This window comes from Leucopleurus acutus (assembly GCF_964270905.1).
Source record: "Leucopleurus acutus genome assembly, chromosome: X".
Taxonomy (NCBI): domain Eukaryota; kingdom Metazoa; phylum Chordata; class Mammalia; order Artiodactyla; family Delphinidae; genus Leucopleurus; species Leucopleurus acutus.
The window spans coordinates 130,396,018-130,421,700 of NC_139148.1; the positions used below are offsets into that span (position 1 = coordinate 130,396,018).

At 55.7% G+C, this 25,683-nt stretch overlaps 1 protein-coding gene across 2 annotated transcripts; it reads right to left on the reverse strand.

Moving 5' to 3' along the window:
* Positions 1–346: 346 nt before the first annotated feature.
* Positions 347–25,486, reverse strand: BCAP31 (B cell receptor associated protein 31). Of its 2 annotated transcripts, none has more exons than XM_082864878.1 (8): positions 25,423–25,486; positions 24,392–24,526; positions 22,833–22,933; positions 18,349–18,496; positions 3,720–3,855; positions 2,723–2,843; positions 1,863–1,963; positions 347–695 (listed from the first exon to the last, which is right to left on the reverse strand). In XM_082864878.1, exons 2-8 carry the CDS (start codon positions 24,481–24,483, stop codon positions 657–659), a joined length of 738 nt encoding a protein of 245 aa, XP_082721004.1. In that variant the 5' UTR covers positions 24,484–24,526; positions 25,423–25,486; the 3' UTR covers positions 347–656. The 2 variants fall into 2 exon arrangements, with proteins under 2 accessions (XP_082721004.1, XP_082721005.1); XM_082864879.1 differs by lacking the exon at positions 25,423–25,486 and adding an exon at positions 24,996–25,099.
* Positions 25,487–25,683: the final 197 nt, after the last annotated feature.

Sequence of the window (25,683 nt, forward strand, 5' to 3'; positions counted from 1 at the left end):
AGCGGTTTACCTTGCCTCTCAAGCTTCCCTGGGCCCAGCAGCCAACCCCCAGGAAGACCGACAGGATGGACACACCCCACGTGGCCATAAAGCGGGGCCTGGCCTAGGGAGCAGGAGGCAGAGTGGCAGAGAGGGCAAGTGTGAGCCTGCGCCCAGCCTGGGATGAGGAAGCCTTTAGGGGTTTGAACAAATGGAGACAAAATGTCTGGAAGGCCTCCAGGGCAAAGACTGGAGCGGGGGTCTCTGTCCGAGCTGCCTGCCGCCACCTTCCCAGCCACTCCAGAGAAAGGGATCACAAGGAGGTCTCCCTGCGGCCTCAGTTATACGCACGCACCACGGACACAACACAACAACGTTTATTTTGCCCCAAGAGAAATTCTACTCTTTCTGCTCCACCTGCCCTCCTGCAGGACCAGAGAAAAGGGGCCTTGGAGCCCCGAGCATCAATGCGCAACACAAAGGGGCTTAACCCAGCGGGAAGCAAGACCTGCCACAGCCTTACTCATCCTGGGTGGGAACTGAGTTCCCTACAGAATGCTGGGAGAGCGTGAACTGCAAGCGGCATGAGGGAACGGAAGCGGAAGGGAGCGAGCCGAAGTACCGAGGGAGACCGGGCTCTCGGGAAGCAGCCAGCCACGGGCGGGGAGCAGGGGCCCTCACTCCTCCTTCTTGTCCGTGGGGCCATCTACCTCCGCCTGCAAAGGGGACAGAAATTGCAAAGCAGTGGGTTGGCAGGCATACTCCTCCCCTTCGCCTTCCAGCCCCTCCACCCCAGAGGCCCAGTGGGGTGCCCCTTTCTGAAGATGCCAGGCGGTCAGATGAGCAAGGGACCCCCCCCACCAGCAGCACCTCACAGTCTGCCAGGGTGGGAGTGGCCCCACTCCACGAGGGCTGTAACCCTAACTCCAGCCAGGCGGGGGCGTGGGGCGAGGGGGCGAGGGGAGACAAGCCTCTGCTGTCGCTCTTTTCTCAGAGCACCAACCCCGCAGCACCACCTTCTCCTGGGCCTCACTCACACCCACCCTCGTGCCCACGGCTGCCTCCGAACTTGAGTCCCTTCCAAGTCCCAGTTCAGGCTCTTCCCAACTCTGCACACCTTCCACAGGTCCTGCCAGTGAGCCCGCCCTGCACTGAAGCTGTTGGTCCCCCTTTGGGGGCTGGGCCCTCCTTCTCCACCTTCCACGGTGCCCAAACTCAGGCCGCCAAGCACTGAATCAAACCATCAGAACTTAGGGGTGTTTTCCTAGCCCTCATGCCCAATTTCCAGGCCACCTGAGCTTCCAGACGCAGGTAGCCTGGGGACTCAGACCAGGCCTGCGGGCGGAGGTGGTGGCAATGACTCGGACCTACTGGGTGGGAGCTGGCTGTGATGTCCCCAGCTCTCGGCCTCACATCACCCCGCAGCCCCTACGGAGGGAAGGCCAGCAGCCAGCAGTGGAATTTCCCCTGCACTTCTCTGGCCGGTACTTGATGGGGCCCTTCAGTAAACCACACCATGGACCAGGGGTACGTGTAAGGGAAGGAGCTCTTCTCAAGGGCACTGATGCTGGGCACAAGGCTGGGCAGGCCCACAATGCAGAGGGCTGACCCGACTGCCAAGGCGACCTTAGTAAGTGGCTGCCATCTGCCAGGCCACACCCCTCCTGCTCCAGAAGGGGTTCCGGCTGTTGGGCCCATACTGGCCCCAGACTCAGCGGCAACAAAGGAAAAAAGGGGGACTGGGAGAGAAAGCAGCCAGCTTGCTGCCGAGGCCTCTCAAAGGGGACACGTTGGCCCTGAGGCTAAGCGAGTGGGAGGCCTGCTCTGCGCCTGCGCAGGGTGCGGGGGGCTCGGTTCCAACAGAGCGAGCTGAGCGTGCTGACCTGCAACTTCGCGTGCTCCTCCAACAGGCGGTCGTACTCCTTGGTCAGGCCCTCAGACTGCTTCCGCATGGCCAGAGCCTCATTTTCAGCTTTCTCCAGTTCTGGGGATGATGCAAGTGGTGAAGGAAGGAAAATTAAAAGATGAGGATTAGGGAGAAAAACACCATTTGCTGTAGACAGCAGATGCAGCCGCCCCAAATCTGTCCCCAGTGAGGGTGTCTGGGAGACCACTCCTCTCAAGAAAGCTCCTCTGCCAGCTGCCTCGAAAGCCTCCAAAAGTGGGGAGAACACTGAGGATCGCCCCCCAACCCCTTTAATGGAGGGACCCTGCATGGCTCTCAGCAGGGGTGACCGCAGGGAGGCTGACAGCATGGGGTAAACATCTTGAAAAGGTTGGGGGTAAGAGCAGGAGGCAGGGAGCAGAACCCCAGCCTCAAAGCTGAGAACGAGAGGTGTGTCGAGAGAGGCCTTCAGGAAGGGAGCAGATGGGAACATCTCAAGCAGCTCTGATGCAGCCTTTCCTTCCCCACCCACCAGGCCCCTGGTGACAAGGCACACAGCGCCACTCCCCATGCCTGGTGCTGGATGAGATGCTCTGGAGTTAGCCCATGGGCCTCTGGGGTTCCTGGGCCCTCCTCGGTTGGACCCTGAGTGCACTGCTAAACCACTAAGCCCCACCGGCTGGGGCCAAGCCCGGCTGTGTTTGGGCTGGACGAGCAAGGAGCCATTTGTTTGTTTTCACGCAGCTCCTGAGCCTGCGTGTGAGCTTGTTATTAATACTTTGGCAAGAGAGGTGTGGCAGCCACTGGCAGTGGCTCCCGAGCTCTGGGGGCCGCGGGCAACCCGACGACAGTGCTCACTTTGCTTGTTGACAGCCAGCTCGTCCTTCAGCCTCTGCAGATCAGCCTTCAGGCTCCTGTTCTCTTCCTCCACCTTCACTTCAGCGTCCCTGCCATCCAACTTGACTCCACCAGCAGCTTCCTAGGAACAGTGCCAAGGGCCTGGGTTACTCAGGAGGGAGGAGGGAGGAGGGAAGGAGGGAAGGAGTCCAGCTCCGTCCTCCCCACTGAGCTGTGATTCCTCAAGCTGCCCTGGGCACTTGCCCCTTCGGAAATGTCAGCACAGAACTGGGCCACTGCTTGTTCCCAGCCACCAGGCAAAGCCCAGGCCAGCAGGGCCACCTGCTACAGCTCCCAAGCCACACGCCCTGCCTGCCCTGGCCCCCAGCCCTGCCTCCTTTCTCGGCAGCTCCTCCAAGTTGACCAGTCCATCCAACGACTCCATTTACTGTCATCTGGGGATTGCTGCCAGTGACCCCCAACTGACCAATGCCATCGCTTCCTCTCCCCAAGCTCCACAGCTCACTCTAGCCGAGGAGCCCCCAACTCACCCCTGCCCATCCAACTCTATCCTGCCTATGAATCCAAGTCCATCCGTCTCCTTCCCAGCTTGGCTCACACCTCACCTCCTCTGACAAGCCTTCTAGGACTGCCCCGCCTCATCCCCAGATGATAGCAATCCTCAGGGGACCAAGATTGGTCCTATCCTATCTTGTGTTCTTCTGTGCTAACTTGCCCAATGTGCACAGCACAGGGCTCGGCTCCTTAGGGAGTCAGTTTATCAGGGAAGAGTCTGGCCTGGATGCACAGCGGGTAGAGGCAAGAGAGCAGCAAGGGCGCCCCCCTTCCCATCGCGTCCCCCAGACCCCTCCAGTACCCACCCCCTTCGTCCCTCCACCCAACTCCTCCGCTTTTCAAACAACAGCAGTGTTGCACGTTTCCCAGCCTGATAGGCTAACGGCAGCTGCTGTTGCCCATAAAGAATGTCACGTGGGGGGGTCGGGAAGGCCAAACTCACCTTCTTTAGCTGGTCATTCTCTTCCATGTACTTCTTGGCCGCTTCACTAGCGCTCTCTGCCTGCTTTTTAAAGGCTTCATTGGAGGCCAGCAGCGTGGCCTGCTGGGAGATAAGAGTCACCAGGCGTCTAAGCAAGCTGTAATTGTTTACAAAAAGAAGGGAGAAGTGAGCAAAAGAAAGAGGGAAAGATGGCTAGCATGAACTTCCTTCGTTTGCTCCCACCCCATACCTGCCTGCAGCCTAGACCTGTCCTTCTGGATTGCCAGGGAGGCAAAGCAAACGTGAGGGGAAAGATGGAGCCAGGAGCTGTCCTCTGCCACCAGAAGGATTACTAGTGCCCCCAAAAGGCCGCTCACAGCCCTGGGGCTCTCCTCCAGCCCAGAAGGCACAGGAAGCAGGAGCCTGATAGGACACAAGGGGCCACGCCTAGATACAGCCTAAAGGCCTAGAACCCGGCACTTTACAGGGCAGGGCCTGGACGTGCCAAAGCAGCCATGCTGCCACTCTCCTCACTGCGAGGCTGGGCTCGCCTTGATAAACAAGGGCAGCCCAGGACTTCCCTGGTGGTCCAGTGGTTAAGACTCCGTGCTTCCAATGCAGGGGGCGTGGATTTGATCCCTGGTTGGGGAACTGAGATCCCACATGCCATGCAGCAAAACAAACAAACACCACACAAGAGCAGCCAGTGCTGTGGGGGCTTCCAAAGGGCCGGCCGAATCCTCCAGCCCGCCTTGTGAGACAGTTGCTGCCACTGTCCCCGTTTCACAGAGGGGATGTGGAGGCTCAGCATGCTGAAGCAACTGGTCAAGAGCCAGAGACGAATGTGGCTGGAATCCGCACTCCTGCCTGTCTGACCCCAAGGCCTGAGCTGCCAACCACTACATGTTCTTGATTTCCAGGGAACCACTAGCTGGGCCAAATGAGAGAGATGGAAACAACCCTTCTCTCCTCACCCCCTTCCCAAATGCAGTCTACAGGCAGCTGCCAGACCACACCTGTTAGAAAACATCACCACCTTGAGGTTTCCCCAGGCAAGGGGGACAGAAAATGAAAAATCAGGGCCCAGGCACACATCTCAGGTTCAGGCCAGCCACGAGAGGCAAGCACGTGGCAGCTGAGCACACGCTGCTCCATTTCCCGACAGCCACCCTGCCCTGAGATGTTAGCTGGCAGAAGAGAGGATGGGAGGACTCACAGTGGGGGGCAGTGGGGGCACTTCCCCACATGTCTGGGACGGGCCTGGCCAGCCACTGCCCCGAGGAGGGTGCAGAATAGGCAGGCCCCGGGGACGAGGGGAGGACTCAGCATGTGTAGGGCGTTTCCACAACAAAGTGCTCGCTCAGAGGAGACAAAGCAGCTGAACCTGCCTGCTCAGAGCCGTCTTCCCTGGCCTTTGCAGGGCTCCTGTGGACACCTGCTGCTCATCAGGCCCAAGGGGACGAGGGGACTAGGGAGGGATGGGAGAGCAAACAAGGCGCCCAGCTCTCCCTGGCCAGGCCCTGGCAGAGCCCCTGCTGGGAATGAGCCCGGATGGGGAGCGGCTCGCAGGGGCTGTGAGGCACCCATCACGCTTCCTGGTTTAGGGAGCGGCTCCAGGGGCCCCTGTCAGGACCGGGAGAGCCAGGCTACTGGTTCCTGGCAGGAAGGGAGAGTTTCCAGTGACATGTGCTCTCTAAAATTAGCGACCAAGACCTCGTGGCCCAGGGCTCAGGTTTCCCTGTCTCAGCCGCAACTGCCCACCAGCCTGCCCCCCACCGGGCTGAAGCCCTGGAGGTGGAGGGGGCTCCCGAGTGCCCCAGGAGCCAGAGAGAAGCAACGTGCCTCAGTCACACAGGCAGAGTGGCAGTCACTGGGGGAGCCCAGAAAGAAAGGCAAGTCTGACTAAGCCCCAAGCTCGCAAGCACAGGGCGCTCAGGCAGCTCTGAGCAGATCCTGACGACGTGGAGGAGGCTGCTCCTCCCAGCCAGAGACTGGGTTGGGGGGGGAGGGCACATGTGCCACCTGGCAGACCCAGACAGCAAAGATGGAGCAGACAAGCCCAAAGGTGACGCTCCCCCTTCGCCTGCCCCCCCGCCCGACGAGGCTGGGCAGGCGGCTGACATGGGGCAGGACTCCAGCAGCACCGTGAGCCACCACAGCTGTCGCCCCAGTTACCCAGGGAGGCCAGGCCCAGGATGGTGGTGGCAGCGAGGACCACAGCAGTACAGCAGGGGCCGAGCTCTCCTCGGTGCCGTCCCAGCCCATCCCCACTTATGGAGAACCAGGGTTGCCAACAAGAGCCCGGGCAAACACGCGGTACCCAGCGCCAAGAGCTGTCCAGGGGGCCTCCCGCCACCTCAACCCGCTCAGCCCCCTGCCTGCCCTCGGGGTCTCCCACTCAGTGCAGGGCAAGAGCGTCTAGGGTAGATGCCCCTCCCCGCCCACGTGTCTTTCACAACATCCATCCACGCCATCCATCCCCTTCCTCTCCCTTCCTGTTAGACCTGTTCCTCCAACCCAGCCCCAGATGATTCTGGGTAATTCCTCCCTCCAGGAACCTCGCCCCTCAAGGCTCTGCCTCCCACCAGCCCAAGCCCCTCCTCTCTTCCTCCATTCCTCAACCACCACCAACCTATATCCTGCCCTGGCCATGCCACCAGCATGATCACCGGTGCCCTAACCGCCCAATCCAAGGAGCACCCTGGAGTCCTTGGGGCACTCGTTCTGTAGTACTTGGCACAGCTGACGGGTCACCCCCTTGGAACTCTCCCCTACCCTTGCCTCAAGCAACCCTCACCGCCCACCAATCCCACCCCCGACAGGGGTTTATCTCAGCCAGATCCTGACACCCAGCTGCCGACTCACCAGTGGCTCCTGCATGGCCCCGAGACACGCCTGACTCAGCCCATCCATGACAGGCCAACTGCTCCTGCACCGCGCCATGGTGGACGCCGTCACTGAGCTACCCAAGCTCTTGGGCCTACACGCCACCTTGGGCCCCAGACATCCCTGTGGCCTCACTGCTTCTTTCCTGGGTGACTTTAATAGCTCCTAAGTGGCCTCCTCCCTACCCTCCACCATACAGCTTTGCAATCCATGCCCCCAAGGAAAGCCAGTGATCTTTCTCCAAGACAATCTGATCATGTCACTCCTCTGCTTCCATCGCTCTGACGCACGCCCACTGTTCTGGCTGGCACACAGCCCTCTGCGAGCTGGCTCTTGTCCCCTCACCACCCGCATGGCCCTCTGCTCTACTAACACCAAACCACTGGCTGCTCTTGAACACGCCAGTCCTCACTTGCCTCATCTCCTGTCACTGCACGTCAGCCCACCAGTCTGCAGGGGTGTCTCCCCTTCTCTTTGAGAACTCTCGCTGATGACTCAAGACCCAGCTCCAGGGGACTTCCCTGGTGGCGCGGTGGTTAAGAATCCACCTGCCAATGCAGGGGACACGGGTTCGAGCCCTGGTCCAGGAAGATCCCACATGCCGTGGAGCAACTGAGCCCGTGCGCCACAACTACTGAGCCTGTGCTCTAGAGCCCACGAGCCACAGCTACTGAGCCCGCATGCTACAACTACTGAAGCCCACGAGCCTAGAGCCTGTGCTCCACAACAAGAGAAGCCACCCCAATGAGAAGCCCGCGCACCATAACAAAGAGGAGTGCCCGCTCACCGCAACTAGAGAAAGCCCACCTGCAACAACGAAGACCCAATGCAGCCAAAAATAAATTAAAAATAAAAAAGGGGATTTTAAAAAATCCGCCTGCCAGTGCAGGGGACGTGGGTTCGATCCCTGGTGCGGGAAGATCCCACGTGCCACGGAGCAACTAAGCCCGTGCACCACAACTACTGAAGCCCGCGAGCCACAACTACTGAAGCCTGTGAGCCACAACTACTAAAGCCCACAAGACACAACTACTGAAGCCCGTGAGCCACAACTACTGAAGCCCACGAGCCACAACTACTGAAGCCCACGAGCCACAACTTCTGAAGCCCACGAGCCACAACTACTGAAGCCCACGCGCCTAGGGCCCGGGCTCCGCAACGAGAAGCCACCACAATGAGAAGCCCGTGCACCGAAACGAAGAGTAGCCCCCCGCTCGCCACAACTAGAGAGAAGCCCATGTGCAGCAACGATAGACCCAATGCAGCCAAAATAAATAAAGACCTAGCTCCATTACCACTCTCCCCTCAAAGCCTCTCCTGAACCTCCCAGGTCCCCCTTCCACATGTTCCCACACCAGCCCCTGTGCCCCCTCATCTGGTTGCACGGTTCTTCCTCTCTTCTCCTCCCAATCATCTCCCCGCATCACACTGTCACTTGCTCCTCAACTGGCTGCCCAGCCACAAATGCCTTCAGACCAGGGAATGCACCTTCAACCTCTACACGCCCCCCCACCTGGTCCACTGGGAAGGGACCCTGCAGATGACTCCCCCCCGTCCCCCATGTGTGTGATGCCACACCTCAGGCCAGGACAGAATGTGAGTCTGGGGCCCTGGCTCTCCCCAAACTCAGCCTTCCCTCGGCCCAGCCGCACAGAGGGGGACACAGGCAGACACGGGCGGGGCTTGCCAGTCAGTTGAGCAACAGGGTGACGAGAAACAGCAGCAGGAAGGCGCCATGTCAGACCCGTGTTGATGAGCCAGCCAGGCTTGTGACTGCAGCGGTAGCTGAATAGGCACTTGGGAAAACACTCATCACCAAAGCTGGGGGCAAAGCCCAGTGCCCCGGCCCAAGTCCAAAGGGTGCCCCTGCAGGGCCCCCGGCTAAGCCAAGAGCAGCATTCCCTAGCACGGCCGACCGGGCCTGCCCAGGAGCTGGCCTTCTAGAACTTCTTAGTGCCCCTCACACATTAGGCCCCATGCTCTTGTGCCTGTCCCCAATTCACCCAAGATCCAGCTCCAACACTCCCCGAGAGCCTCCACCCTCTCCCAGGCACATCAATGTGCCCTTTTCGTGTCTGTCCCCTCAGTGTTCTGAGTCTCCACCGAGACGCAGGACAGAGCAGGGCATACGGTGGAAGGTGCTGAGCTTCAGAATCTCCAAATTTCAACAGCCCAGAGATGTCAGCCTAGAGAGAAGGCTGATGGACTGCTGTTCCCACTCCTGCTGGCCATCCTCCACCGTGCTCGGCTGCACTGTCCAAGTACTGTTATGCAGGTAACTATTTCTAGCCATTTCTGGACAACAGGTGAGAAGCCACAAGCCGAAGGGATTTCCCAAAGGTTCAGGGCTGGTAGAGGGGCCATGGTCTGGGTTAAATGCACCCAGCGACTGGGAGAGAAGTCAGTGCACGAACCGTAAGAGAATCCAGATGTGCCCTTGGCAGACAAACGTCATCCCCAAATACCTGAATTCAACTGGGCTTTCTCGGTAAGATGTTTCTGGACGCTGAGTGGGGCTTTCATGCTTTTATAAAACGTTGAGTAAACAAGGATCGGCAGGAGAAACAGAGCCAACCATATCAAGCTATGGAGACGTGGTTTCACATGTGCTTTACACCCATCCTGTCTCCCTCCTGTGGGCGAACAGGGAGAGGCAGACTTGGACTTTACAGGAAGTGGGACGAGAGCAAGGAGGAGGGTCCTCCCAAGTCCCAAAAGGAATATTCTATGCTTGTGGCCCCCCCTTGCCAATCCTGCCCACTAGCATTTACCAGGCATCTCCCAGGTGCCACGCCTTCGGGTCACTCAGCCCTCAGGGCCCCGCAGCGAGACAGGTTGGGCAGGCAACTCCCCTCACCCTGCTGCCCTGGGGAAGCGGGAAGCTGGTGTCACAGCGCCACCTGTTGACTCTCCAGGCTGACTACAGCTCTGCCTGTGGCGCCGCTCCACAGGGTGGCAGGTGGACTCCAGGTGAACTCGGCCCAGCTCGCCAGCAAAAAAACACTGAGGAGGCGGCGGCGCGGCGGCGTGGGGAGGTGGCCACCGTGGCGAGGAGCCAAAAGCCAGGTGCTGCCCCAGCAAAAACTTCGGACAAAGCAGACCAGTAATAACAGGGTGGAAGCCACCCCAGGAAACTCTCACCCTACAGAGTCTGGAGTCATGAAAATAAGGAGGCAGCAGAATGGGAAGAAGGAGAGTTTACTCAGAAAGATCCAGGGAAAATCTTTCAAGGGCTGCCCCCATCCATCTCAGGAGTACATCTCAGCACACATGCTCGGCCTTCCTCTTAGCCCTTGAGTTCGGACAAAATGGGAGGGGGCCAGGGTCGAGGAAAGGCCAAGGCCCTGCAGCAACTCCAGCTTAAGCCCAGGTGGTGCCTATCTACCCTGGGGACAGCAAGGCCAGCTAGAGGGAGCGGGGATGGGGGGCCCTCTAGAGCTGAAGAGAACCAGCGAACAGGAGCGAGCCTGTCACGTTGCCTTCTTGAAACCAGGGAGCAGAGGGATTCTGTATAAACTGGGGGAACAGAGAGCAACCAAAAGAGGCCAGACAACCTAGACAGATGTTCCAACGCTAAAATATGCTGGTGGCCCCCTGGCTACTTCAAGGGGACGGGAAGGAGGGAGCTGTCGACCCCCAGATGTGCCCCACGTGGTACTCCAGTCCAAAGGCAACAAGGCAGTGTCACCAGCAGGCGGTGGCGATGTGCTGTGGAAAAAGCCCAGGAAATAGGCCTGGCCCGGGCTGGGGAACCAACAAAGCAAAGAACGAGAGGTGGCATTGGCTACGCCGTCCAATACAGAGGCCACCAGAGATCCTTTCAGTTCAAATAAATTAAAATTACATTAAATGAAAAATCCAGCTCCTCAGTCACACCAGCCCCATTTGTTCACAGCGAGAGTGTCTCCAGCCTGCAGGCAATTGGTCACATGGCGCTGGGCTGGAGGAGCCAATCGCCCTTCCCATCTCCAGCCCTGCTCTCCGCTCACCCTACCCTCTGCCTTCAGAGAAAGGGGCCCTCCTGGAACATCAGGCTTCCGATGACCTTGGAATCAGGAAGACTGAACCCCTGTAGTTTGGCACCCTGCCCCCAAAGAGGTCATTCACCATTTGCCTTTAGAGTATGAAGAGAATTCTTCGGCCGAAATCCAGTAGCTGAGCAAACAATCCATATTTTAAAAGAAGCCAATGCGTGTCAGATGGTCTTCCATGGCCTCTTCGTAGCAACTCCCCCCGCATTAACACGGTCCCCCCTTTATCAGAGCCCCCTCCTGGGCCCAGCACCCACAGGACACCAGCACACTAGTAGCTGGGGTGAGTTTGGCTGGGGGGGGGGGGACTAGAAATCAACGGACTTATCGAAAAGGCTCTTACCCAGTGCTGAGCTGTGAAGCACTACTGTATTTGTAGTCTTAGAAAATGATGGCAGGGCTTCCCTGGTGGCACAGTGGTTAAGAATCCGCCTGCCAATGCAGGGGACACGGGTTCGAGCCCTGGTCCGGGAAGATCCCACGGGCCACAGAGCAACGAAGCCCGTGCGCCACAACTACTGAGCCTGCGCTCTAGAGCCCGCGAGCCACAACTACTGAAGCCTGTGCGCCTACAGCCCGTGTTCCACAAGAGAAGCCACTGCAATGAGAAGCCCGCGCACCGCAACGAAGAGTAGCCCCCACTTGCCGTAACTAGAGAAAGCCCGCGCGCTGCAACAATGACCCAATGCGGCCAAAAATAAATACATTAATTAATTTTAAAAAAAAAGAAAGAAAATGATGGCAGCTGATGGATGGATCGTCGGATCAAGAGGAAACAAAGGTCAGAAATCCCTTTACCTGGCCTTCTAAGGTCAGTCCTCCACTTAAATCACTTTATCTTTGGGTAGGCCCTGAGCATCAGATTTTAAAAACCCCTTAGGTTCCCTTATCTAGACACAGATTTAAACAAACAGTAAAAAAGCATAAACAAAACCTGCAAAGTAATCTGGGAAACGTGAGCAATCACTCCTGAGTTGGTTACTAAGGAGTTACTGTAAGGTTCTTGTAATAAGCAAGATGCTAGTATGCTTACGGTTTTTTAATAAAGTCCCTCTCTTTTCCAAGCGATAATCCAAAATATTATTTTGCCTGTAAACATAATATTTGGGATTGGTTTCAAAATAATCCAGAGAATAATGGGGAAGGGGGCAATCAAATGAGACTGGCCAGGGAGACACTCATGTTGAAGCTGAGTGACACCACAGGGGGTTGGCTCTTCTATGCTGCCTCCAGTGCTGAGAACCGGATGCCCAGGGTCCTGAGGATTCCTTGGCTTGGCCACCTCCAACCCTTATTTGGCCTCTCCCTGGGGCAGCCCTCCCCCCACCCTCTGCTCTGGCTGCAGTACCCGTCCTCTCTGTCCTTCTGTCCCACTCTGCTCTCCCGCCCCCACTCTCCCCACCCTGTGCCCAGCCTGGAATGTAAGACCCCTGAAGGCCAACACCAGCTTTCTCTTCAACTCCCTACCCAGGCCCAGCACAGCCTACCACGTGAGTGGGAAAAATCCCACGAAACTCTCTCACTACTTGGGGTGATGCCGGTAACAACTACCATTTATTAAGCACTCCCCACGTGCCAGGCATGATGCTGAGAACATAACCCAAGTCACCTCCACCCTCACATCAAGTGCTCGAAAGAGGCATCCTCAACCCCTGCGCAACAGGTAAGGAAAAAGGCTCCGGAAAGTTAAGTGACTTACCCGAGATCACACAGCTAGACAGTAACAGACCCAGAATCCAAACCCAGCCAATTCCAAAGTCCACTCTCACTACGCCCATCTGTCTCTCAGGACCACCATGGGCTGTTATACTCCCTTGGGCAAGGGAAGAAAGCACCCCGTGGCCACTGCAGGCGGCAGAGCCCAGGCTGGACGTTCATCCTCGCCTGCTGGACCCACGTGGCCTCCGTGGACACGGTGGCTCTGGCTTGTCTCGCCATCAACACAAGCCCCAGCGGCCACCTGGGCACCAACTATCTGCAGAGCTGAACGCTGGCAGCAAGCAGGGCTGACCCAAAAGCAAAGAAAGCAGAGCAGAACGTCCCGCTCACCCCAGAGGGTCTGGATGGATTCCACCTCACCAGCAGTTTAAAGGGCACGATCAACCTTCCAGGAGACAACCCAGCCCCCAAGTCACTGGTGGTTAAGCAGAGGAACTTTGTAGCAAAGCACGGGCAGCTCCATCTGGACTGACTGTGGTGACACAACCCAGCCCCAGAGAGGTAGGCAGAAAACAAGAGCTAACTGTGGACCAAGTTCAGGTCACTACAGATCGAGGGGCCTCACGCACAACGGTGGACCTTCCTGGGTCTGGATGGCGACCACTACTTGGGTCCTGACCAGTAACATTTTAGCAAAGGCGGAGAAAACAGAGCACTGCTCTCAGAACATGCAAAACTCAGCCCAGCAAGAGCTGCTGTGCAGCCACACCTGTAGCTCCAGAGGGATGCCGGCCAGAGGCGCTCCCAGAGCAGGGAAGTAGGCACTAAGGCAACGGATGGGCAAGAGCCCGCGAGACAGAGCCCGCGCTGCCGAGTCCACACTAAACAGTGCCCTGCGCCACACCCATCACAGACCAGAGGCCCGCTACGCAATGCTGGGACCAACGGCATCCACATCCACATCCTCGGGGCACCCAGACATGTGTCTTCACGAGCACCGCCCCCACCCCCCGGCGTTCCTGCTGCCAGAGCTCAGGAGACCTGAAGAGCTGGGCATCCAATCTAAAACACTCGACACAGCACTTCGATGAGTTCAACCTGGACATGGGCCTGAAGCTGTCCCTGTGTGCCCAGGACACTCCATTCAGTCCCTAAGGTGAAGGTGGCACAGAGCCAACCAGACTAAAGGGGGTGAGCCCAGGTCCCCACGCTGCCCCTCACAGGCCGCTGGGGCCCTTGGAGGACAGCTCTGTAAGCCAGTCCACAGCACAGCACGGGCCTTGCACGGCAGAATCAGGAGGGAAGGCCCAAATAAGCATGAAGAGGAGGTCTTGGCTAGACCAGCAGACAAGAGTTGGGGGGTTCCAGGCAGAGGCCACAGAAATACTCAGGGAAGGGGACCCACGAGGCTGGTTCACGACACGGGGCAGCCGAAGCAGAGACTGCAGAGGGCTGCAGGATGTAGGTTTCAAGCCTTGATGCCAAAGGTGCTCTGAAGGCACTGGAAGCAGGGGGTGGTGGAGTCGGTTTTACATGCCAGAAAGGTCACTTGGCTGGGGCAGGGTGGACAGGCTGGGAGACCAAAGCCAGCGGCAGGAAGCCTACTTGGGATGATGCAGCCCCACTGTGGCAGCACTTCCCCGGGGAACGAGGAAGAGAGGCTCAGGAGGTGAGATCCCTGGCTGTGGAGTGGGGACAGAGTTCCAGTTTTGCAGATGAAGAGTTCTGGAGGCTGCCTGTACAATAGTGCGCACGGGCCCAACACTACTGAGCCGTACACTTAAAAATGGTTCAGATGGCCAGTTTGATGTTAATGCATTTTATCGCAATTTAAAAAAGGAAAACACAGGAGCAGGGGATCACATGGGACAAAAAAAAAGAGGCAGAGCACCCCCAGGTTTCTAAGTAGAGACAGCTGTTCTCAGACTTTGGGGCCCAGCCCACAGAGAAAGGAGCGTGAGGACATGGGAAGGTAGCAAGCTGCCCGACGTCAGGGCGACCACGAAGCAGACGCAAGACAAAAGCCCAGACCCTGCCCCCTGCCCCTCCCCAGCAGACTGTTGCAGGGAAGTACAGACTTGTTTAAGGACGTGATGCGTCCTTTAAGCCTGGGGCCCCTGTTTTCAATCATGAGGGCTGCTCAAGGTTCCCCCCAGGTGCTTTTTTTTTTGGCCGCCCTGCACAGCCTGTGGGATCTTAGTTCCCCAATCGGGATTGAACCCGGGCCCTCAGCAGCGAAAGCGCAGAGTCCTAACCACTGGACAGCTAGGGAATTCTCCCCCAATGTGCTCTTGACCCCAGCCCCACGAGGAACCAGCGCCACCCCCAGCCTCTCTTCTGAGCATTGCTCTCTGCCTCTGTGGTCCCCTCACCCACTAACCTGCTGTCTCTCCCCCTGTCTTGCCTCTCCCTGCATCTGCTTTCATTCCCCTCCATCTCACTTCCAGGGAGCGGCCAGCACCTCCCTGTCGCCCATTCCTCGACCCCTTGGTGCAGTCATCGCCCTCCTCTCCCCCAGCTTCTTCGTTCCTTCCAGCAGGCCTCACCGGCTCCCTTCCTTCCACGCGGGTGGGTGTGCAGCCTTCCTCTGGGTGCTGCCACTCTGTGGGCGCCCACAGGAGAACCCACCACCACCTCAACCTCAGAGGCTTGGCATCCCCACTAGTTCCTCCCCTTTCTTCCACCAGCACCTCTGAAACCAGGTTCAGGCCACCAGCATGTCTCAGTTCGGCGACCTCTGACTTGGTCCCCCTGCTTGCAGGCTCTCCTGCTCTACTCCACCCCAGGCGCCAAGTATGAACACGCAACTCTGACCATGGCGCAGCGCCACTGGAAAAACTCAGTGCTGTACCACACAGAGTTCGGGTACAAACTCTGAAACTGGCATTCAAAACCCTCCACCCTCTCTCTGGCCACTCCTGACCCATCCACCCTGATCCACGTGCTCTTTTCCAAACAGCCTACAGGGGTTCAGGGACTGAGCCAGTACCTGCAAGTGAGACTTGCACAAATACAGATGAGAAAGAGACAGACAGTAAGAGGGGCAGAGACACTTTGAAGAGTACCAGGCGGTCTAGCTGAGAGGCACGCAAAGTGACAATTGAGAGGGGTTTTCCCTGTTTATGATATCAGAAAAATGGGGAGATCGGCCTGATGTTCACCAGCGGGGAATTGGTAGACACCTAAGAATGCTGGCAACAGATGGGGTGTCCTAGAACAATGTTAATGACAAACTCAATGGAAGACCCACGTTCCCACGTGGTAGTTACAACCTGACCCTGTTTTGAAGAAGCATGTGGCTGCTGAGGTCCCATCACTTCAAGTCTGAATTCTCAGCTCTGCTGATGACTAGTTCTGGGAACTGGGGTCTCTGAACCCCAGTTGTTTCTTCACAGGGCTACTATAAAAATTAATGTGTGCCTGGCATACTGAACGCTTAACAAGTGGTAGCTGCTATTAGGCATAGAAAAGTCTAGAAAAATATCTAACAAACGTATGTGTCAACAGTGGCTATGACAGCATCTTATGTTTATTTAAAGCCGCAACGTCCTCCACAGGTTCTCGACTACCAGATTGCTTAATAATCCTCAGATGCACAAATGGAGCTAAGAGATTAAAGTCGTTGGACTCCTAAAACTTAGACTAGTAAGACTGATGTACAGATCGTGTACTTGATCCAGGCACCTTCCTACCAAAATCCAGGGGAAAGAAGCAGCCCACTATCCAGTCTATGGTCTGAGGCAGGCTATACACCAACAATCTGGCACCAATTGCTCACTCCGATGCACACTAGCTGGCATCTGAACAGAGGGTCGGAACTCGGCGTGAGCTCGGGCTGGCCACTTAGAACCTGTGCAACTCAGGCCGCTCCATCTCTCTTGGGCTGCCCTTTTCCATTTATAAAGGCCCACTGAATTATGAAGAATTATTAAAGTCCTTACTGACTTCAAGCAGAACCAGAACCCAAACAGCTCACACGCACACAGGCGAGGCCACCTGGCCATCCAGTCTTCACGATAAGCTTTTGTTTTCTTTCTTTTTTTTTTTTTGGCCATGCTGCGCGGCTTGTGGGAATCTTAGTTCCCTGACCAGCGATTGAACCCAGGCCCTCGGCAGTGAAAGCGCAGAGTCCTAACCACTGGACGGCCAGAGAATTCACACGTAATCTTTTTTCTTCTTGGATGGTTAATGTCATGCAAATAGAGAAGTTCCTCAAGGGCCACGGCCGCCATACAGGATCTGACCCCTAGACTAGGGAGGAGTATATCATCTTAGAAAATTCTAGAAACAATTAAACAGCTCATTTGTGGGCAACTGATGAATCCACACTGATCCTTGGGGTCACTGTTTCCTTTTCTAAGAAGTCACACAAGACCAACCTCACATCCTTTTTTTGATCAGCTACTGGCCAGGAGGGACACGGGAGGGTATGGCAGGCACAGCAAGCTAAGATGGACAGGCAACAGATGTATGGCTGCTGGAACAACCAGGCCCAAGAAGTTACTATGCCCGACATGTTTTAAAGGGAATTCGATGAAGCCTTCCTTACACGCCTGTCAAATGGAGAGGTCAGAGCAAAGTGAGGGAGGCAGCTGACACGACAGAGCACAGAGTGGGATTGTGAGGGAGCATGGGACCTGTGGGCCCAAATCTCACTCTCCTCTCTCAGTCTCCGCGCGTCCCTTCAGGAACAGCCGAGGTATAAATGAGGACTGCTCTTCTTTGAATTCACCTGCTTGGGTTAGGAGACTGCCAACTACTCTGTACCCTGACGGTGGTGGTGGTGTTATCCTACTCTGCATTTGTCAAACACTCACAGAACCAGATGCCCATTTGTGCTATATGTCAATTTTTTAAAGTCAACTGCAGGAATTAAGCTGGAACACCTCGCTTCACAGTGTCGCAGAGAGGACAGAGCTGAGCACACACTCACTCGTCTGGTACACCTGGTTACCCACTGTCCCCTGGCCTTGTCAGATAATACCTGCCCTGGAGATCTCCTTCTGGAAGAGATCACAAAAGCAGAGCAGTCAGGAGAGTCTCAGTCCACAAGATCATACTTCTTTTTTGGAGCTTCCTGAAACCCTAAAACTCTAAGCTATGTGTCCAACTCCTCCCAGCCTTCTCAGTTCCTGACTCTCAGAAGTTGGAAGACAGCAGCCTTGCAGATCACTCCTGTGATCAAATGTATCCCCCTGAAAAGCCCTTTCCAGCTCCACCACCCGGCACTTTCCAACTATGGAAAGTGACTTTTTTTCTGAAACACTGAAACCCAGTCATTCCAATGCCCAAGAATCCATACACTGACCCTACTTCTCAGTAACCTCACGGTAGGCTCTTCCCAATAACTCCGGAAGCCCTTGGCCCCCAGGCTCCAATAGGCCTCATGCTCCTGTGACAGACAGGTCTACATCTGGGAAGGCCCTGGGGACAGGGTCGGTCTCAGCCCCTTCGTGCCATTTCTGCCCACTCTTCTCAGGACAGGACCCCATACACAAAAAGCCCCTGTTCAACTGGTCCCTTTTTGTTTTTCTTTTTTGCAGTACGCGGGCCTCTCGCTGCTGTGGCCTCTCCCGCTGCGGAGCACAGGCTCCGGACGCGCAGGCTCAGCGGCCATGGCTCACGGGCCCAACCGCTCCGCGGCATGTGGGATCTTCCCGGACCGGGGCACAAACCCGCGTCCCCTGCATCGGCAGGCAGACTCTCAACCACTGCGCCACCAGGGAAGCCCTCAACTGGTCCCTTTTAAGCTGGGCTCCAAAGAGCCTCTCCCAGAAGAGGGTAACGCCTGTCATTTACTTCACTCTGTGTACAGAAAGCGAGCTGGTGATAAGACATTTGTCCTAAAAGAACGTGTTGCAGATTACGGCAGAGCCAGAACGTGGTCTTCTGACCTTCTAGTCAGCCCGCTCCCACCCTCCATGCTGCCTCCGGAGGTCAGGAGAAAAATCAGAGGCCTCTGGGGAAACTGTGTGGTTCCCCTAACACAGAAAGGGCCTCCAGTTCAAGGCCACAGACTGAGGAGGCAGTCATGGGCTAGGTCCCTTCACAGTCCCCCAGCCCTCCCCACTCACAAGGACAGCAGCAAGGAGAAGCCAGCAATGTAGAGGTTCCTCTGGGCACGGAAAAGCTTCATGTGGAAGTGTTCCACAGCCCCGGGGTTGTTCTGGAGGTTCACCTTCTCCGTCACGTCATCGTACTTTCGAATCTCGCGAACAGCATCTGTGGCGGAGCAGAGAAGAGATACGGGCATTTAGCTCCCGCTCAGACTAGGCTGGCCTGTCCAGGTAAGACAGGCGGCATGAGCTGGGGCAGTCTTGCTTCCCTCGAATCTGTCTCCCCTGCTATCCCCCTTCTGTACACACCTTGGGGGATGCCTTGTCAGAAGCGCTGCCCTTGGACCTACTCTCTCCTCCAGCTTTTCTCACGTCACCCCCGGACCCATTCTACCCAGGCCATGAGCCTGCTCTCCGCGTCAAGATGCTCATCGAATCTGAGACATCGCCAGCAACAGAGGCAGCTCCCCTTTCCCATGGTGCCCCCAATGTTTGGTTCTGTTTATCTCAAACTGGGCTGGTCATGGGCCATCCAACTGATAAGCCGGGGTACTCCTGTTTATGGAAATGCCGGCTAGGGAGGCATGAGCTGCCTAGGAGTCAAGACCTGAAGCATGCGTGCTAGAGATTCAAGGGTTTTCATTTCTAAGCTTTATAACCCATTTTATTATTTAAACTGTTTTATTCTGATTACAAGAGAAATTCACACTTATCAAAGGTTCAAACATAGCAGAAATGCAGAAGGAGTAAGAATCCCATAACATAATCACCTCCAGCAGGACCTGCTACATGTGGCCAGCTTAGCTAAAAAGCAGTCATTTTCAGTCCCATTACCTGATGTCATTCTCTTTGCAATACACACATCTGAAATTACCCCAGTTACAGGTTTATTGTCCATCTCCCCCAAATTAGACTACAAACGCCACGAGAGCAGAAATCTTTTCTATTACACCCCTAGGGCCTAGCATAGTGCTAGGCGCACAGGGGGCACACAAACACCTGCTGAATGGTGAACAGCCTCTGCTCTGGAGAGCTGCTGCTGGCCACACAGCGCTCTGGTTCACCCGTGTATTCACATCTATGTGTTTGTGGAATAGAAATGGAACCATCACACAGGGAGGGGGAAGGGTAAGCTGGGACGAAGTGAGAGAGTGGCATGGACATATACACACTACTAAAAGTACAACAGCTAGTGGGAAGCAGCCGCATAGCGCAGGGAGACCAGCTCGGTGCTTTGTGACCACCTAGGGGGCGGGATGGGGGGGTGTGATAGGGAGGGTGGGAGGGAGACGCAAGAGGGAGGGGATATGGAGATATATGTATACGTATAGCTGATTCACTTTGTCATACAGCAGAAACTAACATAACAATGTAAAGCAATTATACTCCAATAAAGACGTTAAAAAAATAAGAAAAAAAAAGAAGAAATGGAACCATCCCATACCTACCGCTTTTCTCCCTCAACCCTGAAAGCTCTTTTTTCTTGAGGTACACTGATTTGTAACATTATGTAAATTTCACGTGTACAACATTTCTACTTCTGTATACCCTACAATGTGCTAAAAAACATGGAATGCTTCATGAATCTGTGTGCCATCCTTGTGCAGGAGGCATGCTAATCATCTCTCTTTCCAATTTTAGGATATGTGCTGCCAAAGTGAACATCTGAGACATCTTTTTAAGTCAGTACGTAAAGAGCTACCTAAAGAGGGCTCTTAATGGACCCCCATGGGAGAGGCTTAAAGTATCACTGTATGGCTATTGTCTGGTTCTTAATTTCTGGTTTGAGACTGCTTGTTTTTTAAGCTGATCTTACATTATAAAAATCTGTCCTCCTTTACTGGTGTTTTTGTGTTACATCTGTACCATGAAGCAAGCCCTCTTTCAACACTGTTGGCAGGGATATAAACCAGGACAACAATGCTTTTTATGGACTGCGTGTTCCTGGCCCCAAAAATTCCTAAGTTGGCATCCTAACCCCCAACCAGATGGTATTAGGAAGACGGGCCACTGGGAAGTGAGCACGAGGCCCTCGTGAATGGGATTAGTGCCCTTATAAAATAGACCCCAGAGAGCTCCCTTGTCCCTTCTTCCATGTGAGGACATGGCAAGAAGACAGCCACCTATGAACCAGGAAGAGAGCCCTCACCAGACACTGAATCTGCCAGCACCTTAATCTTGGACTTGCTGCCTCCAGAACTTTGAGAAATAAATGTCTTTTGTTCAAGCCACTCGGTCTATGGTCTATCGCAGCCCAAACTAAGACATAAAATTTTAAATGTTCATGCCCTTGGGTTCATCCATTCCACCTCTATGAATTTACCCTACAGAAAGTTTTGCATATATGTGCAATAATATGAGGATGCCTATAAAGAAGGAATTACACTATAACCATATGATAAAATACTACCCAATCTTTAAGAAGAATGAGACTGCTATAAGAAAAAAAGCCTAAGATACAGTAAGTGGAAAAAGCACAATCCAAAACAGTGTGTACTGTGATCTGAATCCAAGCCAAAAGGGTATGTACTAGTTTAATAAAGACGGCAGCATAGAAAATGCCTGTGGAAACATACCATAAACTTTTAACAATACTCACCTGTGAGACATGGGCTTATGGGGGACTTTACCTTTCTAGGTTGAATTTGTGAACTTTTAAAGATGTGTTATTTTTGTGATTTAAACAAACAAAAACCATGTTTTCCTACACTGTCTTCTGCATCCAGAAACCCCAGCACCTCCAGGACCACCTCTGGCTGATGGCAGAGAGCAGACCGGGGATAGGGGCGTTGGGCCAAACTAGCCCAAGTCACGCAGCAGAGTGCTGCCCTCTATCTCAGGCCTCCAGCCCAGGGTAGTTGACCCTGGACCCTCATTAAGCCCACTCCCCCAGTGAGATGTGCCCTAGGCCCCTCCCAGTGATGGCTAGGGGCCAGCCAGGCCTGCAGCTTCTAGCTGGTTATGTTATGTCATCAGTATTTGCTACTAGCTAACAACTTATTTAGGTAGGCCTCTCTAGATTATGCTTCTTACCCTTAGGATAGAAAGCAGCCTATCATCATAGCAGGACGTCTCTCTAGAACATCCAGGTAGTTCCCTGACCCCCAAAAAAGAAGAATGGCACCTTTGCCAACTACTGCCTTCTGCAAAGGGCCCCCCCTGGCCCACTCTGCCATACTAGGAGAGTTTGTGGAATCTGGTTTGCAGAGGGGCAAGGCCCCAAGTGAACACCCTCAGCACGGTCCCTCCCCACCCCAATTCTTGCCCCCAGCCCACACCCAAAAGCAAAAGCACACACACCCAATTCCAAAACCCTGCAGCCTGGCCTTTCCTGCTCACGGGAAGACACGCATAATCCCTACCTGTTCTGGACTCAGAGGCTGCTCAGGGAGAGAACCCTGATTGGAAAGAGCTGCCTCTTGGGGCCTTACCAAGTACTTCAAGAACAGTGAGGTCTGTGCGCAGCTGGCACCCACCCTCCACGGCTGGGAATGGATAGGCTGCACCTCACCTGTCCAGAGGCAGTCCTGCCTGAACCTATCCCATCAGGCCCCGAGACATCAGGAAGGAGACACGCCTAATGCTGCAGCTGGTGGGTGGAGCCCTGCACATTCCCCTGAACTATGGCTCCCTGGCCTCCCACCCCCTGCCACATTTCTGCTGGGGACTCAGGGAGACAGAAGTGCTCTGAGTCTAAGCAGGCATCGCACCTTGGAGACAGGACCACTGTCTATGGCAGAGGTGAGCCAATACTTTGGAGACCAAGCAGGGGGATGTACTGATCACTTACCGCAGCAAAAGGCACATTTAACAGACAGATGAGAGCTATACTGATTCCTCGGGTCTCCAAACAATCATGCCACCACCTGGCCTCAGGCCCCACCCCTGTTCATCTTTCAAGCCCCTGCTGGTGTGTACCTCAATGCAGGGTTTATAGAACTTCAGAACTGGAAGGACTTCGAGGAACCTGCAGTCTGACCCAGATCCAGAGAGGTCTGGGATTTGCCCCCTAGATATGCTATCAGACCTCTTGCCCCCCGTATACTTCAGGACATGGCGGCTTCTTTCCCAGCTTGGCTCCCTATCTATTTGGTAGCTCAGTCCCCTATCTGAGGCCTGTTTCAGGCACTGAGGAAGAGACTGACGCTGCTAAGTGCCCAAGGAGCAGCACTACTTGGACCAAGGTCAGCATGAGCCAGTTAGCTTCTCTTGGTTTCAGCTCTGGAAGGGCGTGAGGAGCTGCCTGAGACATGAGGTGGTCATCGCCAGGTACACAAAGGCCGCCGGTCAAAGTGAGGGCCCTGCCAGCAGCCAGCATCGCCGTCTTTGTGCATGAAAGGAGCCTCCTCCCCCAAGAGAAAGACAGACGCCCTTCAGTGGTCTGTCTCTGAGAAGCCAAAGCTGTACACTGCTTACGGAACATGGCACGGGGCTTTGCAGCAGAGGCTACTTTGGTCAAAGGGTCTAGGTCAGGTAGCTGCCCTCAGCCACAGCTCACTCACCAATGAGCAGCAGCACAAGGATGACAACGAGAACCACAAAGAAGGTGTTGCCATAGGTCACTACCAAGTGCACGAGGCGGGACTTGAAAATCTTCTGCCATCTGTGAAGAAAACAAAAAGGCTAAGGCCTGAAGAGAAAGAACGCACGCCGGGGATCCAGGGCCCTGTGAACAGAAATACAGTTTTGCACTCGTCTCCAGCGGCTGAATATCCCATACAGATTCAGCCTCAGCCACTTGCAATTCTCCAATTTATGGCATCCATTCAAGAGTGTTAAAAAGAAAAAAAAGATACATGTCCGTGTATAGAAATTTCTAGAAAACCAGTCTTAAACACTGGTAGGCTCTGGGGAGGGAAATGGGAAACTTACTTTCCCCTCTGTAGTATCAAAATGCTTGCCACGTACACATTTCTTTAAACTGTTTTCCCCCGTTGACCAATCGTGGTTCACCTAGACTCCCACCACCCTACATTACCATGAAGCAGACCGCAGACCTCTCTTCATTTCCCTCCATGAATACCTCAGGATACAGCTCTATCAGAGAAGAGCCTTCCAAAATACTAATCACGATGCCATCACCAGACCTCAAAAATATCAACAAGATCTCTCATCATCAGAACTCCAGAGCCAGAACTCCAAAGTCCAACTGAGACAATTATTTTTAGTTGGTTTGTTTGAATCCTGACAAGATTCTGATTCTGCATTTAGTTGGTAAGTATCTTAAGTCTCTCTTATTCTATAGGCTCCCTCTTCCCTTGCTCTTTTTTCTTTCCCAGTTTACTGTCTGCAGAAAACAGACTGTTTGTCCTACAAAGCTTCCCAGATTGCAGCTCCAAGGGGGCCTCTGTTCTGCATCTCCTGTGAACCGTACGAGGTGACTCACATCTCGCTTTTGTCAAGAATATTCCTTAAGCAATGTTGTATACTTTCTATCACATCACAACAGGGCCTTCACTTTTTCATTAAAAAAAAGCTTTTAAAAAAATATCCATAAAAACACAGCCTCATCTGTAATGCCCCAATTTAAGTCCAAACGTGTTCATATAATAAATGTAATTAAAATTAATTTCCAGTTAACTTTCTACAGGTCCTCTGTTCATTGAAAAGAAACATGGCTCCAGCCTTCATAGGCTGAGTAATGCTCATGAGGGCACTACGCAATGCCAGTGAGACTAGTTAAGAGAACAGAGGTCACCAAATCAACGGCAACGTGACCCCGTGATGCAAGTTTTGCAGATCCCACAATGCCATCCCCTGAACGCCAGGGCCCCCGAGGGGGTGGCAGGAGGGCATCATTCCCAGAACCATAACTAGGTCTTCTCCCCTCTGGGACATTCTGAAGACCAGAAGGCAGGGCGCACAGGAAAGGAACTCGGCAAGATGTGACAGAGCAGAACTGTGGGGAAGGTTGGCGATAATCAACGCAACCCTTGCCACCCCTACCCCAGACAGGTTCTACCTGCTTCCATCCGGCCTCAGTTCCAGGGCCCACCAACTCTGCAGGGATAAGCTGCGGAGCAACTCTCCCTGGCTCGCCTGCGCGCTCCACGGGCCATACCTTTTGGGAGAAATGAAGGGAATGCAGAGAAGCAGCACAGCGAAGACCTCTGCATAGAGGAAGGTGGCGACTGCAGTCCACTGCAGACTCATCGCGTTGCTAGCAGCTTTCCAACGGGGAGATGTGAGCCTGTTCCTGCGGGAGCACAGAAAAAACGGGAGTCGTGACAGCTGGGCGGCCCCCGCACCCGACCTCAGAGCCTTCCAAGGCCTGGCTGACACGGGCTCGAGCCCCGGCAGTCTGGGCGCTAACACACCCAGAGCCGCCTTTTCGGACAATTCCTTCCCGGTGGAGTCCGGGAGGCTCCTCCCGCCTGCGGAACCGGGGCAGCGTCTGGAATCGGAAACCCGTGGAGCCCGGAGACCGTCCTCGCAGCCCAGCGGGCCCGCCCCGCCCGCCCACCGAGGGGAGCGCTGCGCCAGACGCTGCCGCCCCCCACACCCCAGCCCCCGTCTCCATAACGCCCCCGTCCCCTTCCCTGGCGCCCGCGGCCCTCCCATCGGGGCCCACAGAGAACCAGCAGCCCCTCCCGGGGTAGGAGCGGGGCTCCAAGGTCTCCCGCCCACTGCGTCCGCCTCCGAAGGGGCGGAAGGGCTCGGGGTACCTCAGAAAGCCCCGGAGAGCGACTCCTAGAGAACGGGAGTCGGGGCCAAGGGCAAACGCGGGTCTCGACCCTGCACCTCACGGCCCCATCCAGAGAAACTTCTAGAAGACTGTCTCCTCAAAAGCCGGAGGGTCGGCCACGGCGTCCACCCCGCTCCAGAGAAACCCCGACGTGGCCCCGACCCGGCACGCCCTCCCAAGCCCCACCCCGGCGGCTCCTCCGGATGGACTCGGCCGTCGCCCCCCGCCCCCGGACTCCACCCGCCGCCGCCCCGACTTCCCTCTGCCCGGCCCTGCCCTCGCACTCCCAGCTCGGCACCGGCCCCGCGCCCCGGGCCTCGCCGCGCTGCCCGCCGTTCCCCCCCTCGTCGACGAGCCGGGGCACCTCGGCGACCCCGGAACCCGGCCGGGAGCGCGGGCTCGCTCACCGAGTTTCCCACAGTCAACCGTCACGCCCCGTCGCCGCCGAACTCTCCCACCTCAACCTCGGCCCCGCCCCTTCCCCGCAGCCGGAACCGGAAGCGCCCGCCGGGTCCCGCCGCGCCCCCAACCGCCGCGAGGCCCCGGAGGCCCCTCCCAAGGCGGTTTTCCGCCCCGCCCCCGAGCCGAGGCTCCGACGCCCAGGACTGGGGAAGAAGCTGCGCCTCGGGCGCGCGGGGAGTCGGGGCGAGGCCTTGGCGGGAAGGCGA

Bases quoted from the DNA above. Each gene is read 5' to 3' on its own strand.
- BCAP31 (XM_082864878.1), bottom strand. From the start codon at position 24,483: ATGAGTCTGCAGTGGACTGCAGTCGCCACCTTCCTCTATGCAGAGGTC. The intron at 18,497-22,832 runs GTGAGTGAGCTG...GCTCCGCCACAG, and splicing joins CCTTGTGCTGCTGCTCATTG to ATGCTGTTCGCGAGATTCGA. The intron at 1,964-2,722 runs GTGAGCACTGTC...CATCATCCCCAG, and splicing joins GCTGGCTGTCAACAAGCAAA to AACTGGAGAAAGCTGAAAAT.